This window comes from Mesoplodon densirostris, chromosome 18 (genome assembly GCF_025265405.1).
Source record: "Mesoplodon densirostris isolate mMesDen1 chromosome 18, mMesDen1 primary haplotype, whole genome shotgun sequence".
NCBI classification, from domain to species: domain Eukaryota; kingdom Metazoa; phylum Chordata; class Mammalia; order Artiodactyla; family Ziphiidae; genus Mesoplodon; species Mesoplodon densirostris.
Window position 1 is genome coordinate 28186889 of NC_082678.1, and position 16806 is coordinate 28203694.

At 51.6% G+C, this 16806-nt stretch overlaps 2 protein-coding genes across 2 annotated transcripts; one reads left to right on the forward strand and one right to left on the reverse strand.

Moving 5' to 3' along the window:
• The first annotated feature begins 1774 nt into the window (after positions 1 to 1774).
• Positions 1775 to 4727, forward strand: LOC132478353 (forkhead box protein J1-like). Its single transcript, XM_060081472.1, has 2 exons — positions 1775 to 2272; positions 3960 to 4727. Exons 1-2 carry the CDS (start codon positions 1775 to 1777, stop codon positions 4725 to 4727), a joined length of 1266 nt encoding a protein of 421 aa, XP_059937455.1.
• Positions 4728 to 13164: 8437 nt separating this feature from the next.
• LOC132479157 (leucine-rich repeat-containing protein 37A3-like) lies at positions 13165 to 15728 on the reverse strand. The gene is made up of 4 exons (XM_060082736.1): positions 15534 to 15728; positions 15093 to 15107; positions 13731 to 14009; positions 13165 to 13311 (listed from the first exon to the last, which is right to left on the reverse strand). Exons 1-4 carry the CDS (start codon positions 15726 to 15728, stop codon positions 13165 to 13167), a joined length of 636 nt encoding a protein of 211 aa, XP_059938719.1.
• Between the last annotated feature and the right edge of the window lie 1078 nt (positions 15729 to 16806).

Consider the following 16806-nt stretch of genomic DNA (forward strand, 5'->3'; position numbering starts at 1 on the left):
GACTGGAGAGAGGCTGGGGGAGGGGAGGAGGAAGGACCACAGTCCACCGTTAGTCCGTCACTTAAAGGCTGGTGAAATTAATGGGGCAAATGACCCCAGTCAAAGAATTTGGCAAGTCCACGGCTTTCCTGGGTTTCACCCAGCGGCTCTGTTTCCTCGGCTATCTGGAAAGGAGGGAGAGCACTTGCGAAGAAGCCTCTGGAATGTCAGCTTCTGGGAATCTTGCTGAGGACGGGGCGGGGAGGGAGCGCTTACCGGGAAACACTGGAATACCCTAGCCGCCTTGGGGTGCCTGCGACCGGGGCTGCGGTTTCTGCGGACCTGAGCGGCAGGTGGCATCAGAGAGTCAGACCTGCTTGCGGGCACCAAGACGACACTCGGTCGGGAGACCGGGACAGGCCGCAGAAACGTGAGCAAGTGCCACTCGCAGCCCAGAGGAGAGGAAAGGAAAGCCCCAAGCATGCACCCAGCCCTGGCCCCCACGCCACGGGCTGCGTCCCAGGAGCCGTCGCCACCTCTGAGCAGCCCAGATGGGAAGGGGGTGGGGCGGAGGACGGTTCCCGCGGCGAACTGCTCGCCGAGGGCCCCGGGGCCTCTGCGGGAGCGCCAAGCCGCGCGCCTCTCCGAGCCCTGCGCGGGGCCCTCGGGCGGGAATGCGCGGAGCCGGGACGCGGTGGCGGGTAGGGGGCTGGGTCGCGCGCGGGAGAGGGCGGCAGGAGGGAGCTGGAAGAGAGTTACCGCGTGAGAGAGCGGTTAAGAGCGCGCGGTCTCTTTGGAGATGCCCTGGCCAATGGCAGAAGCGGAAGCTGTTTATATGGGCGGGGCGTCGCCACGGCAGCAGGAGACGCCTTGCGAGCGGCTACTGAGTGCCGGTCCCCGGCCGCTGGCTTTCAGAGAGGCGCCGTTGGGCGTGAGTGGCGACGAGGATTGCTGGCTGGGCCCTCGAGCTGGGAGCAGAGAGCCGCGGTGAGGGTGGGCGGTGGGAGGAATTTCTTTGAGAACCTTCCTTTGGCCCGGGCTGCGCTCTGAGCCAGGTAAGGGACGGGGAGGGCTGCAGGCCGTGGGAAGGGAGGGCGTCAGTACCAGCCTGCTCTCCCATCCGTCCCCGACGGAAGTGGTGGGCCCGGGGACTGACATCAGAGGCGTTTGGGGGACACTCACTTCCCACCCCCTTATAACTCTCTGTATTGTTTCCTTCCTTCCCCTTGATCCCCATCCTAATATCCCTTTTCAAAGATCAGACGACCTCCCCCGCCCCCCGACCCGTCGTACTGCCCTCCTGGACTCTCTCGCCCCATTTCCATTGGTTGTGGACGGAGAGAGGGGGGTTAATTCCCCGCTTTGAGGGAGAAAGGGGTGGCCTCGCATGCCCCTACACTCTTCCCTCGTTTGGCTAATTAAGTCTCCTCTAAAAGATCCAAGAGGAAAAGAGCGAGGCGAACCCCCTGTGGGTCGGACCCCCGGGCACACCTTCTGTTTCCCAGACCTCGGCAGTAAAAGATCCTCCCCAGCTGCAGGAAGGATTTTAGTAAGAGCCTCCCCCCTCGCCCACACTCTCCCCTCGGGGGTGGGGAAAGAGGGCTCAGTTCCCACTCTGGTCCCCGCAGGCACCACACTCCGTTTGGAGGAGGCTACCCCCGGATCGCGGGATGGAAGCCCGCTTCCGGGAGGCTGCGTAACTGAAGCGGCGGGAGTCAGCGGGCCGGAGAGCTCGGCGGCCACCCTCGGCTCGGCTCGTGGATGTTGACAGCCCCCTCGGAGAGTCCCCGCAGATATGGCGGAGAGCTGGCTACGCGTCTCGGGAGCAGGGGCAGCGGAGGAGGCCGGACCGGAAGGCGGCCTGGAGGAGTCCAACGCCCTGAATGACAGCCTGACCAGCCTGCAGTGGCTGCAGGACTTCTCCTTTCTCAACGCCGAGGTCCCCGCCCTGCCTTCGGCGGACACCGACCCCCACGGCTACCACGAGCTGTCAGGCTCGGCCGAGCCGGGGTCTCCCCTGGTGGCGGACCCCGCCTGCCTGGGGCAGCCGCACACACCCGGCAAGCCCACGTCCTTGTGCACGCCGCGGAGCGCCCCCTCGGGGCTGCAGGCCTCGCCTCCCAACGACGTGGACTACGCCACCAACCTGCACGTGAAGCCGCCCTACTCGTATGCCACGCTCATCTGCATGGCCATGCAGGCCAGCAAGGCCACCAAGATCACCCTGTCGGCCATCTACAAGTGGATCACGGACAGTTTCTGTTACTTCCGCCACGCTGATCCCACCTGGCAGGTAGGGAGGCACTCCCTCCCTCCCTCCCCATGCCCGCGCGGACTGGACTCACATCCCAGATCCGCAGGCCAAGTAGGCGCGGCACAGCCAGGGCCCCGAGAGAGGAAGGCCGTCCAGGAAGGACCTCAAGGGAGCCCAGTGCTTGGACTGCTGCCCCTTTGACTTCAGAGACGGAGGAGGGAGGATGTTCAGAGGGCTGTAGGGGTGCCGACCTAGAGGTTCAAGTGGAAAGAACTTGTCACTCATCCGGCAGGCTCAGCCCAAAGACCAGGGCTGAACTATGCGTGGACACAGCCCCCCAGGGTAGGTTGATGGACTGAGGGACACATTTTTGTCCCAAGTCCTGGAATTCCTCGACACTACCCTCCTCAAGGTCAGTTTGTCAGGGCCTGACTGGAGGCAGAGCATCGTTCCTGCCAGGCTCTGCATCCCGCCTGCTTTCAGTTGGCTGGAGGGGCTCTGGGAGGGGAGAGGGGCGTGCTGCAGGGTGTGAAGGCCATCTGTGTCCCAGTGGAAGGGCTACGGGGCCTTCCGAAAGCTGCTGTGCCAGCCCCCACCCCAAGCCCTCCCTAGTTTCCTGCCTACACTCCTCCCCCTCTTCTCATCAACCTCCCTGGGGGGACAATTACCTCAGCCACGTGCTTTCCACAGGGGCTCTTTCCTCCCACACTGGCTTCATGTTCCAAGTCTCCGGAACCTGGCACAGAGCAGCCAAGGGGCCCAGACCACCATGTAAATCTCCCAGTCTTGCCAGGGGGCACTACTCACCTGCCGGCCCCACCCACCAGGCCCCAGACCCCTGTGCCCCAGCGTGGTTTGGACTGTGCACCCAGGCGTGAACAAGGCAGGATGGTGATTCAGGCTGGGCACACACTGCCCTGAGCCTCTTCGACCATCAGGATCAGGGGCTACTTGGGGACAGAGACCCTGAGGATGCACAGATCCTTCCCTGTGGCACAGGTCACAGGATCAGAGTTCCTGTGATCACACCTATTCCACGTTTGCTTGGGCCCTGACCCTGGGGCAGGTACCATTTGTAACCTTGGTGAGAAAGCAGAGACCCTCCACCACCCCCCACCCCACCCCAAGCCTGAGAGGCCCCAGGAATGAGCGCTATGCTCTTGGCTGGGTAATAATCAACTGAGGCCTCAGAGCCTGGGGTGGGAGGAGGGGGACATGGTGGGTGAGGGCCCAGGCCAGCAGCCGGCTCTAGAAACAAGGAAAGTCATCAGATCCTCCCACACTTCATCCCCCCCGCCACACACACCCCCTCACACCCACTCACTCATTTCACAAACAGAGAAGGCCAGCCAGGCCCAGGCAGAGGGAGATGGCCGTCCAGGACCTGGGGGAGCCAAGGCCTTTGACCAGAGGCTGCAAGCAGTGGGGTAAGGGAGGGAGGGCAGGACAGGCTGGCACTGAGAGCCACCCTGCGGCTCAGGGCTCGGATGACTGAGCAGGCAGATATCCTGGCAAAAGGGAACAAAAGCCCCCGACAGCACTCCCAGCTCCTGGTGCCCCGTGGCTGGTGTCCCAGAGCCTCCCGCTCGGAGCAGCGCCTCTGTCTCCCCTGCCCCCATCGGAGAGAAGGTGGTGGTGGGACTGGCAGTGGCGCTAGGAGCCCCCCATCACTGACCCCACCCACTCTCCCAGCTGTCTTCCTTCTCTCCTATCTCCCTGTGTCCAGAACTCCATCCGCCACAACCTGTCCCTGAAGAAGGGCTTTATCAAGATGCCCCGGGAGAAGGATGAGCCAGGCAAGTGGGGCTTCTGGTGCATCGACTCCCAGTACGCCGAACGGCTGCTGAGTGGGGCCTTGAAGAAGCGGCGGCTGCCCCCAGTCCACATCCACCCGGCCTTGGCCCGCCAGGCCACGCCAGAGCCCAGCGCCACCCCATGGGCCGGGCCACTGACCGTGAGCACCGAGGCCCAGCAGCTGCTGCGGGAGTTCAAGGAGGCCACTGGGGAGGCGGGCTGGGGTGCAGGCGAGGGCAGGCTCGGGCGTAAGCGTCAACAGCCGCTGCCCAAGCAGGAGGCCAAGGTTCCACGGCCCTCCAGCCCCCTGCTGCTGACCCCGGAGGAGCAGGGTGAGCTGGAACCCCTCAAGGGCAACTTTGACTGGGAGGCCATCTTGGACGCTGGCACGCTGGACGGGGAGCTGGGCACGCTGGAGACCTCAGAGCTGATCCCGCCGCTGAGCCCTGCCTCACATGGGGACGTGGACCTCACCATCCATGGCCACCACATCGACTGCCCTGTTACCTCGGGGCCACCAGTGGAACAGGCTACCGACAGCCTGGACTTTGATGAGACCTTCCTGGCCACATCCTTCCTGGAGCACCCCTGGGACGAGAGCACCCGTAGCTCCCTGCCCCCCGAGCCCCTCTTTGAGGCGGAGGATGCCACACTGGCCTCTGACCTGCATGACTGGGCCAGCCTGGGCGCCTTCTTGTAAGAAGGCAGGCCCTGCCCCACCTCCAGACAGCACCGAAGTCTGGGCCCAGACTCCCCCCCTCCCCGCCAGTGAACGCCCATGGACACCCTACCACCCAGGCAGGGGCTGGGCCAGGTCACCCCACCAGGCCACACGGCCCCCAGCCCAGGCCATCCTCAGATTCTAGTCCAGCAGGCTGAGACTTGGGACCCAGGACCAAAATTGCTGCCTCCACTCTCCAGCCCCCCATACACACAGTGTTTCATGGATCCACTTCTTTCCTGCCCCAGAGACACGCTAAGGGCCCTGCACTATGAGAGCTGCGGCTTGGAGGGGCCCTGGCCAAGCTGGAAACATCAGTACGGGGCTCGCCCCCAACACCTTAGCTTCGAAGCTTCTCTCTCTCCTGCTCCCCTCCCCAGGTCTCTATCCAGAGCAAGTTCCCAGGTACAAGAAATCCTGAGTAGGTGACAGCAAATTAACACCCAAGAGGCCTTTCCTAGCAGAGCTTCCCTGGGGCTGTGGCCAGCAGTCTGTGAGGCAGACCTAGGCGGAGGGCGAAAGAGAGAGGAGACAGAACGTGGGCAGGGTGCCGGGTGGAGCCAGGAGATTTTCTAAGGCCTCTGGGATCTTCTGGCTTCATCCCTAGAGGTGGGGCAGAGGGTATGTGTCCCTAATCTTTGAGCCCAACTTGAGGCTGAGAGCAGCGGGGAGATGGGGATCTGGGGGTTAGGGGCTGGGGCAGCCAAGCTGCAGAGGGAAAGGGGACAGACAGACCAATGTAGTGAGTGTAGCTACAGCTGCGGCTTAACTGGGAGGGACGCAGTGCTTGCTAGAACCACTGGGACCAGGAAGGGGGGATGGCCACGTGCCCTTGCTTGCACTCCTGCGGTGGAGTGTCTTGCTCCACCTGAGGCTTCCTCCATGGTCGCAGAAGTTTCAGCTTCTCCAAAAGACTCTGAAAGCTGAGCTGGGGTCTCCTGCTGGCTTGTGGCAGGTATAACTTCTTCTCCAGGATGCTCTGGATACTGAGCTGGGGTCTCCTCTTTTACTGAAGGTTTATTATGTGAACCGGCTTCTGGAGTTTGGGCTGGAGCCTCCTGTTGAACTGGCAAAGGTTCAACCTCCTCAGTTGGCTGTGAAGGCAGCGTGCGGGCCTCATGCTTGGTTGTAGAAAATTCTGCATTAGTAAGGGGCACTGAGGGCTGAGCTGAAAGCTTGTGCTGATTTGGAGAAAGTCCCACCTCTGGAGTGGGTTCTTCTGTGATGGTAAGCTCCACATCTGCAGGTTTGACAGCGACACTGGATAACTTTGAATGCTGAGCATGAGGGTGACTTGGAGGTGAAACTGTCATTTCATGATGCTCTGGAGGTTGAGCTGGCTGTTTCTGTTGAGTTGGAGAAGGTTCCACCTCCCCTGAAGAAGGCTCTGGAGGCTGAGCTGGTTGCTCCTGCAGGGTTGCAGAAGGTCCTAATTCCGGAGGAGACAGAGCTGGGATCTCCTGCTGGGTTGGAGAAGACTCTGCCTCATTAGGAGGCTCTAGAGACGGAGCTGAGGCTTCCTCCTGGGTTGCAGAAGTTTCAGCTTCTCCAAAAGACTCTGAAAGCTGAGCTGGGGTCTCCTGCTGGTTTGCTGCTTTCACCTTCTCAGGAGGCTCTGTAGGTTCAGAAGGCTGAGTCAGTTGTTCCTGTACACTTGGAGAAGGCTCAGCTTCCACAAAAGGCTCTGGAGGCTGACCTGTGTGCTCCTGCTGGGTTGGAGAAGGTTCAAATTCCCCAGGAGGCTCAGAGGCTGAGCTGGCTGCTACCGCTCCCTTGAAGTCTCATCCTCTCCAGGAGGCTCTGGAGGCATAGCTGTGGTCTCTTGTTGGGTTGTAGAAGATACTGCCTCCTCAGGATGCTCAAGAGGGGGAGCCAGGGCCTCCTGCTGAGCTGTAGGAAACTCAGCTTCCGTAGTGGCCTCTGGATTCATGGTAAATTCCAAATCCAGAGGGTGCAGTGGAACACTGGGCAAGTTTGAAGGAGCGTGACGCTGAACGCCAGGTAGAGATGCTACCTCATCAGTCACTGGAATTTGAAGTACATACTCAGTAGGGAAAGCTGGAGCCTCACTTGGGGCCTCTTGATGGGAGTAGAGAAGGATCAATCTCCTCAGGGTGCTCTGGAGGCTGAGATGGGGTCTCCTCCTGGACTGGAGAAGGTTCAACCTCTTTAGTGACCTGTGGATTTATGGGAAGTGCCAGAGCCAGAGATTTAACAGTGACCTTGTACAAGTGTGACTGCTGAGCTTCATTTACCCAATGATGAGCTTCTAGTCGAACTACAACCTCCTTAAGTGTCTCCAAAGGCCGGGCGAGGGCCTCCTGAGGACTTGAAGTTTCTAGTTCCTCAGGGGCCTCTGAAGGCTGAGATGGAGCCTCCTGCGGAAGTGGAGGTGGTTCTACCTCTTCAGTGGGCTCTGCATGCTGAGCCTGGGCCTCTGCCTGGGGTGAAAAAGATTCAACGTCCTCAGGGGTCTGTGGATGCTGAGCAGGGGCCTCTTGATGAGGTAAAGATTCAGCCTCCTCAGTGAGCTCCGGATGACGAGTTGGGGCCTCCTGCTGGGATGCAGAAATATCTCATCCTCATCAGAAGACTCCCTGTCGTGTAGCTTTTGGGTCATGTGCTCATTGCGTGTGGCGCTGAGTGGCCTATACATACCCCTAAGCCAAAGTGGCCGCCTTCTCTCGAAAAAGCCCTCCTAGAACACAGAAAGGGAAATATTAATACTGCATCTCCCCTGCTTTCTCTGGCCACAGTACTTTATCCTCCTCACATCTAGCTGACTCTCACTTTCCCCTGAGCTTCTCTTACGCAGCAGAAATCCAAAAAAGCCCCTTGGAGGAAAACACACACTGTTAGTGTTGCATGTCACTTTTCATCTCTCTCACAATGTGTTATCTCTGCTTTCATTAGGACTAAATGGGGACCTCAGTCCATAATCACAATGAGCAAAATCACCACAGACCCGGGATCATGAAAATCATTGCATGCATGCTGGCCTTCCAGAAGTTCTCTCTGTCTGTCCAAAATGGACCCCAAGTGTCTCTGGAGAGACATTTGTATGTGGCTTAGCATGGAGCATAGGCAGGATTTTCAGCCCCGTTCACCTTTCTTTGCCCTTGGCCAACTGCCCTCGTGCAGTGAAAACACTTGCACAACGGCACTGGGCAGAAACTTGTTACTCCCTTAGACGCGCTTCACACCAGTCCGCTTCGGACTTACTCGCACATGCAGCATTTGCTGGGGGTGTGGGTGTGGGGAGAAGGTGATTTTATTTTCCTGGCTGCTCTATCCTATACGTTGAATCACACCAAGTAAACACCTGAACCCAACGAGCAAAGTCATCTATAGCTCTCTGACTTTCACTCTGCAGGCTGTCACTCAGGTGTCAGTGAATTGTGGAATCCGTTTAAAGGCCACGACCAGCAGGGAAGCACAAAATATTTTTTTTTCTTTTTGCGGTATGTGGGCCTCTCACTGCTGTGGCATCTCCCATTGCGGAGCACAGGCTCCGGATGCACAGGCCCAGCGGCCATGGCTCACGGGCCCAGCCGCTCCACGGCATGTGGGATCCTCCCGGACCGGGGCACGAACCCGCATCCCCTGCACCGGCAGGCGGACTCCCAACCACTGCACCACCAGGGAAGCCCTACCTTTCGTCAGCTTTGAGTGAGGCCAGCCCCTAAATCCCCAACCATGTGGCCCTCCCTACCCCAGAGCCTCCTAGAAGGTCTCTGGCCTGGCCTGATGCCTGGGAGCCAGGCATCCGCCCAGCAGGAACAGGTACAACCAAAACCTCTCCCCGTCCACCCTCTTTCCTTAAAGGACTAGTGAGAGCAGATGAATGTGTGCCAGTCCTCTTCTAACTCAGCTTGGGCTGCGGAGCTAATTCTGCTGAGAAATAAACTAGGGTAAACCATTAGGGTAATTAAGCGTTCTTCCTGCCTTTGCTGAGGAAACTGAAATAGATGAGTTCTAAGTTCTCCTCTAGTTGTAAAATTCTGCTTTCAAAGACCAATATTTACCTTCTGCTTCTTTTTCTATCTTCCTCTTTTGCAATTCTAGGAGAAGAAATCTGTTTTGAAAGAAAACAGGATCATGATTATCCATTACAACTATTTCCAAATCCTTATTCATTCCTTTTGACTTTAAATCTTATCTATCCAGTAAGATGATAACTCTTTCAAGGAAAGGAATTCTACCCTGTTTAAGAATCCTTTGACTCTTCCACAGTACCTAACTTAGGGTCTTGCATGCAGCTGGCGATATATTTTATTGACTGTTTTAGATAACGTTCAACAGATAATTCCTAATAAAAACTCTCAGAAGTAGGAAAAGAAAATAAAAGTATCTGGCAGAAACCTAAGCATTGTTCTAAAGTCAAGAACAAGAGTAGGATGCCCAATCATTACTGCTACTATTGAGCATTGTGGAGGAGGTCTTAATCAGTACGATAAGAAAAACGAAGTATTGGAAAGAAGAGACAAACATATCTGCATATGAAACAAGGGACCCAAAAAGACCAAAAGAATCAACTGAAATTTTATTGGAAGTAACATGAGTAAGATGGCTCCATACAAAATCAAGAGATCAACATATTAGCCTCAATAGCTTTCCCATATAACACAACTAACTAACTAAAAAACAGAAGAAACCTCCCGTTTACTATATCAATACAAATGCATAAAGCACCTAGGAATAAATTTAGCCACAAATTTGTAAGACCTATGTGATGAAAATATTAAAACTTTTTTGAAGGACGTTAAGAAGTACTTACATGGCATGAGATAACATCCTCCTAGAATGTTGTAAAGAGGTCAGTTCTCTTCAAATGAAACTAAAAATTCAATGCAATCCATTTTATAACCAAAATAATTTTTAAATAAAACCTGGACAGCTGACCTTTGGTAGAGAATATATGTAAGAATAGTTATGAGATGTATGCAAAAGAAGGTCAAGGAGTAGGACCTTGCCCTACCAGATATAAAATATGTTATAGAGCAACTGGAATTAAGCAGTGTGATATCAGTACTGGTACAGGACAAGATAACTGGATCACAGAACAGCATCCAGATGAAGATAGCATATTAGACCAGGGAAGAAAGAATAAACCATTCAGTGAAAGATTTGAAAAGAATCAGATCTTCATGTAGGGGGAAAAAGTTAGATCCCCTACCTCAACCACACGAACAAACAAATACAACAAATTCTGGACAGATTATAAAAGTACTTGAAGAAAATATTAGAGATGGTTTTTACGTCACGAGGTGACAAAGGCCTGGCTAACAAAACCCACCCCACATGAGCCATGAGGAGACGACAGGCAGATATGGTGGCAGACTGTCAACACACCTCCTACTCTTCACAGCCCTTGCCCCCTTTTCCCCTGGACTGTTTGTCTGCTTCTTGTTGACTTATAAAACTCTTGGGAGTTCCCTGGTGGTCCACTGGTTAGGGCGTGGCTCTTTCACTGCTGTGGCCCGAGGTTCAATCCCTTGTCAAGGGACTAAGATCCTGCAAGCTGCACAGCATGGCCAAACCCCACCACTTCGAAACAAACAAACAAAAACTCTTTATGGTAAAGAAATACTGGCTTTCATTGAATTTCAGTGTTTCGAATATTTCCAGTGTTTTTGTCTCTAAGGAGACAAGACAAAAGAGTGCAGTAGGGAGCACCAGCTTTGCAGTCGGGTGAAACTGCCTTCTGCTTTGGGTTTGGCCGCTGGGGCCTTACACTGATCTCCTTCATCTATGAGGGAGGGATAGTAATATCATCCTCACAGGACTGTGGCCTTTAAATCAGACAATATATGGAAAACTCTTCATCTTACGCTTGGCATGAATCAGTGCTAAGCTGGTGTCACAGACAAGATGGTGGAATATATCAAAGGCTCTGCTTGTGGCATCAGGCTCTGAAGGCTCTTTCCCACCAGAAGATTATAGAAATATTGCTTTTATTTTCTTCTAATACCTTTATGTGGTCTTTTTTCACATTTATGGATATATGTTTATTTAAGATGAAACATGGGGATCTGCTATTTACCCCCCAAATACTTAGGCAGCTATTCTATCACCATTTATTCATTTTCTTCCGCTGACTGCAATATTAAAACATGACATTTCAAAAGTCTTAAGAACACAGGGGCCTATTGCTGGACTCTATCCTGCTTCAAATAAATATTCGGTTGAATTATTCCTCACTGTGGAATTGACATAACGCCTCATCTCTCTTCCGTTGAACACCATTATTGTCTACCATAGGAAGGACACTGCGTGGCCCCTGTCCTCCAAAAGCTTATCGTATATGTGGGGAGAGGAAATAACGGTTAGGACTCCTCGCTTTCACTGCCGAGGGTACAGGTCCAATCCCTACTTGGGGAACTAAGATCACACAGGCCCAAACAAAACAAAACAAAACAAAACAAATGCAAGAAGTTGAAAACAAGAAAAAGGGGACTTTACAGAAATTCTAAAAATGCCAAAGGCCATATGCCACCTGAGATGTAGAGGGTACAGTCTGGGCAATGGCCAATGACTAGCAAGCTAGTCCCCAGCCTCCTAGGCTCAGAAATCATACTCTTCCTCACCAAGCGAGAACTCACGTCTTCCTGTTGTGGCAGTCTCACTTTAGCAATATCACAGGATTGATCAAACATCAGAATGCCAAATTATTACTTGACAATGAGAAATACATCTGTTCTACACACAGGGCATCTGTGTCTACACAATCAGAGAATTACCTTCTGTGGGGACAGGCCTCCGTGGCACACTGAAGCACAATCACAGAATCGAAGGCTACTTGGTGACAACAGAATTAGAAAAGGAATCAGCTGAGTCCAGAATTTAATGGGAAGGCCTGAGGTAACTGGATCCATCCATCTCCTCAACAGGCAGCCTGGCTAGTGGGCCTGACTCTGCAGTTATGCTGCCTAAGGTGCCATCTCTACTCTTGGGCAATGTGAGGATGGGCACTGCCCATGTTGGTCTCTCCTCACCTTTTCTATGCTTTCACTAGTGACCAACACTCCTGCAGATAGACACATTTCTCTTTAGAAGTTAGTACATCATGTCAGGTTTGATTCAAGTGTGATAGGCCAGGAAGCCATTGGTCCTTACACATCTCTGCTCAGCTCCATGATGTGCTAACCTTGGTGGTTCTCTCCTGGGGGGCTGCCTTTCAAAAAACTGCTTACCACTTTTGTGAGTTCTGAGGGGAGGGGATTGCTTTGCTATGGCCCCTCAGAAATGGTGACAAACCTCACAGGACTAGGATCAGGAGGGCTGGGGTATTCAGGGAAGGCTTTACAGAGAAAGATATCTGAACTTGAGTTGGATTTTCAGAGATTCATAGGAGTTCCACAGGCAAAGCAAAATAAAGGAATTTTCGATGGACAAAGGCACAGACAAAAGTAGGAATGGGTATGGTGTAACTAGCGTATAGTGAGGAGCTGCTTTGGCTGGAATGGAGGGCTGCCATTACAGGAGAAAAGATAACTAAAGTAATGTGGAGTGGTAGGGTAGAATCAAGACTGTCAGCCTATTAAAATCACTCTTTTAATGTTAGCAACTGCCTGCTGGGAAAAGTAATAAACCACTAGGTAACTGAACAAAAGGTAAACAGGCTAGCTCCAGGAATAGGCTACTATAACTATTTGAGGGTAGCCTGCTGCAAGATTTTACTTGCAGTGTTTTAATGGAACCTATCTACACAATTCCTAATACACCGGAGAAGAAAGCTGCTAAGTAAACCTGAGGAATTGACGAGATCACACTTTTGTCTTTTAGGCATGTCCTTTTAGCCCTCCCAGGGTGACTGATAGCTCCTTGAGTATGGAGATCCTATATCTCTCATCACTTCAGCCAAGAAGGAAAGAAATCAACAGTAGAATGAGAGTGACTGGTGAGTACCTCAAATCAGCATACTTTCTTGAGTTGAAGAAAATTTACTATCATGTCAACTCTGGCCTTCTTATAAACTTCACTTGTCAAAATAGTCCAATAGCTTGTTATCATGGATCCAATTCCATAGGGATCTCCTGGGAGTGAAGTTCCTTTTAAAAATCCTGTGGGGACTTCCCTGGTGGTGCAATGGTTAAGGATCCACCTGCCAGCACAGGGCACACAGGTTCGATCCCTGGCCTGGGGAGGTCCCACATGCTGCAGAGCAACTAAGTCAGTGTGCCACAACTCCTGAGCCCGTGCAGCTACAGCCCGTACTCCACAACAAGAGACGCCACCTCAGTAAGAAGCCCATGCACCGCAATGGAGACCCAACGCAGCCAAAAAAAAAAAAAAAAAAAAAAACACAAAAAAAATCTTGGGAATATACTTTTCATTAAAAGAACAAAGTGTAAGTCAGTCCTCATGGCTACAGGGAAGAATCAAGTAGTAGCAGGTGGAAAGGTGGATTTGATTCTCAGTTTCTGGGTTCTGAATCTGAATTAATTATTGTCCTTACCTCAATGAGACAGAGAATTCTAACACAAATCGTCACTACTACAGGTACAGATACTGCCAAGATGAGTTTGTTGTTATAGTCATAACCTGGAACTTCTTTTGTGAGCTAAAGAAATATATCACAATTTTTAAAAACAAGGAGATAGAAGGGATGAAAACTTACGATTCTTCATCCTATTCTAAACGATAGCTAACTATTCTTAAACTACTATGAAACCCAATCCTTCCAGGCGAGTAGCTTCTATAAGAACAAGCCAAATTTAATGTTATTAGTCTTATCATTAGCATTTTCTTCTACAATTTATCTACAATTTATTTATCTTGTGTTATGTCCTTTTCGCGCCTACCCTAGGAATAGTGACACACTCTCTCAATGAGCAAAGTTGGAGATCACTGTCTTAGCCCGTTTCATGGCTGAAGATAAGATACTGACTAGGAGCCCGTGGTATTCCCGCTTGGGCACGTTAATGGCATGTCCTAAACTGAGTAAAAGTCCAAGTCCCATGTGTCAGGGGTTATCCTCACCTCACTTGACTCCTGCTCTTTCTGCTCACTCTGGGCTTCTGTGCTCTCACTGATAGAGTTGTCAGCTTTCCACTGGTCCATATCCCATTCCGCTTTGGACACATTTACTTCTTGCTGCTTGCTGAGAAGCTTCATCAGGAGGCCTGTTCTAGAGATGAGGTTGGCACAGGCCAGCTGCACGTGGGTGTCCGAGCAGTCTATTTTCAAAGTCTGGATAACATGAGAAATGAGCCTTTGCACGTCATTGTTGGGGATGAGGGACCAGAGCTGCTGGTTTAGCTGAGTTTCAACGTGATCACCCGGGGATGCGAGCCCTGGGAAAGTGAAGCCTGTGGGCTTAGAGGATAATTCAGTGACCATGTTGTGGTGCTCCCATTGTGTTTTGTTGCTGTGTTGAACAGCTGGCATACTGTTGTCTGCAGCGACAGTAGAATGTGCAGTGGAGACGTTCCTATGGCTAGTGTTTCCAGGGCCGGTTCCTCCTGGCAGAGTAGCGTTTCCTGTAGAAATAATTGCTTCAGAAACATTTTGTGCAGTATTGTTTTCTGAAGTAGTGTTTTCTGTAGAAGGGTCTGAAAGAGAAAATAATTCTGGAAAAGGATTTTCCTGAGAAGTCACTTCTCCTGAAGATGAAACAGCCTCTCGTGGAGGGGAATTTATGAGACTCCTCATGACAGAGAACGGAGGGCTTGCAAGCATCACTCTATCAAGTGAACTTTTCTTTCTGAACTTTCGACTCCCTTTTTTCTTTTTTCTTTTTGTTTCTTTTTGCGGTACACAGGCCTCTCACCGTTGTGGCCTCTCCCGTTGTGGAGCACAGGCTCCGGAGGCACAGGCTCAGCGGCCATGGCACACGGGCCCAGCTGCTCCACGGCATGTGGGATCTTCCCGGACCAGGACACGAACCCGTGTCTCCTGCATCGGCAGGCGGACTCCCAACCACTGTGCCACCAGGGAAGCCCCTCGATGCTTTTTAACTTTGGGTTTTCTGTGGACCCGATGAGACCTAATTTTATGGAAGATGTATTTTTTTTTCCAGAATGTGAGATTAATTCGAAGTCCTTAATATTTCTAACTCTTGCCTTTGCATCTTCGAAAACATGAATAGCGTTGGATAAGTCTTTTGATTTACTTTTAACCTTTTGGCGGGATTTTGGCGGGATGGAGGCACAAGGCCTGCCCTTGAAGTACGGTTTGAGGGAAGAGGAGCCTGCGGCCTTGTGTTCCTTTATGAATGAAGACTCTGCATTGGAGGACTTTCCCACCAGCTTCCTGGGCCTCTGCACCATGAGGAGCTGTTTCAGCTTTCTTGGGGATGGCCTCCTGAGCTTTCATTCTTTGGCAGTGTTCGCCACAGATGGCTGGGCATTCTGTTTCCTCCTGATGCTCTCATCTCCCACTGCTTTGAGGTGCATTTTCGGTATGCCCCTTGAGGGCCTCGTTCACTCTCAGCAGCTTTTCCTCTGTACTCTCAATCTTTGCTAGGCTGTCTTTCTGTGGTTGGGCAGTTTCTAATTTCTTTTGAAAGATGTAGCGTGTAAACATGGCACTTAAAAGGTTGGAACGCGTACACGTGGCAGGTTTTCCTTCCTTTTTAACCTCATCAATTTTTTCTTGAGTTTCTGCATCTAACAAATTTTCCACAAAATGGAGTTCCCTCAATTTGTTTTTATTCGTTGAATTGTTGGGTACAGGTTTAACAGAAGGGCTCCTTGTATTGTTCTTCAAAAGGCCCAGCGGCATATGTCCATCTTGTGTATTTGAAAAAAGAAGTTGAATGAATGGTAATAATGTTGATTCCACATCTCCTAGATTTCCCTCTGAGATATAAGGCAGTATGTAATTTAGTGTACTGATAATATCACTTTTATTATTAAAGTCCAGCTGCTCATTCATGAAGCCTGACAAGCTGACAGCACTGTTAGGTGAGGACATCCTGTCTGACTCAATAGTCAGCTCGGTGCTGTTGTTCTTCTTCTGGGCTTGTAACACCTTCATCAACGATCCTCCTGCATTCTCTATAGATGTTTCTTCATCTGTCAAAAGAGAAGGGACTGTTTTTGATCACTGAAGACTGATGGGACAGCCTTTTGTCAGTCCACAGCCAAAGAAATTAGGAATCAGTCAAAGTTTGAGTGCCACTTAGGAGAAAAAGAAACCCACACTTAAGCCTATGACTGGCAACAACAAAATGTGAAAAAGGTCTCTCTTGAAAAAGGGGCTATCTACTCAGAAAATTCTGTAGCGTGAAATATAGGAACTATATTCAGGATTACTCCACTGGTTCCCAGGGGCCAGTACTCAAGAAAAGCCAAGGCTGGAAGACAAATATTCCCCTAATCAGCTGGACTCTCTGCAGATCTACTGTGACTCCTCACATTCATATACCCCATCCTGTCCTGCCTCAAAGGCACAGGAGTGTGAGGCTTCCTCTCTCCACCTCTTCAGTGTGCTTGTGTTCTTGCTGCTATCACAGATCTCCAAGACAACCACCGCCGCTAACAGGTCATCATCTGCACATGTCCTTCTCCAACTACCCACTGAGTCCTTTGCTTAGTCCCTGCTTCTATATATCCCAGTCCCCATAACAGAAGCCTCTATACAGAAAAAAACACTATGTCCGCCCTGGCTCTTTGCTAAAATTTGGGCAGGGAGCTCGGGTATAAGTTAAGAGATTTGCCAGATTGTATGCCCATGTGGAATGTTCAACAAATCAATGGAATAATACTTGAGGCCCTAAAATGTAGACGGGAAAAAGCAACTTCTGTCAGATGGCTACTTTGCTTTCAATTCATTTTACTTCTAATATTTCCAGCTCTACTTGGGGAACCATCCAAATCTTCTGACTGTGTGAAGGTAATGTGTACCAGTGTGTAGCTGGGCTTGTCTCCCAAAAGGATTAAAAGTATTTTTGGTGAGGGTCAAAGGAGGAGGGAAGGGTCATGAGAAAGGAGGAGCAGAGGCTAGCAGAGAGCCCCAAACTGGGGACAGGAGATCGGGGCCCTAGGGTCATAGCACTTAACACTGCTGATCTTGTTTTTCCTCACCTGTAAAAGGAGATTAAAAATGCTTTTTC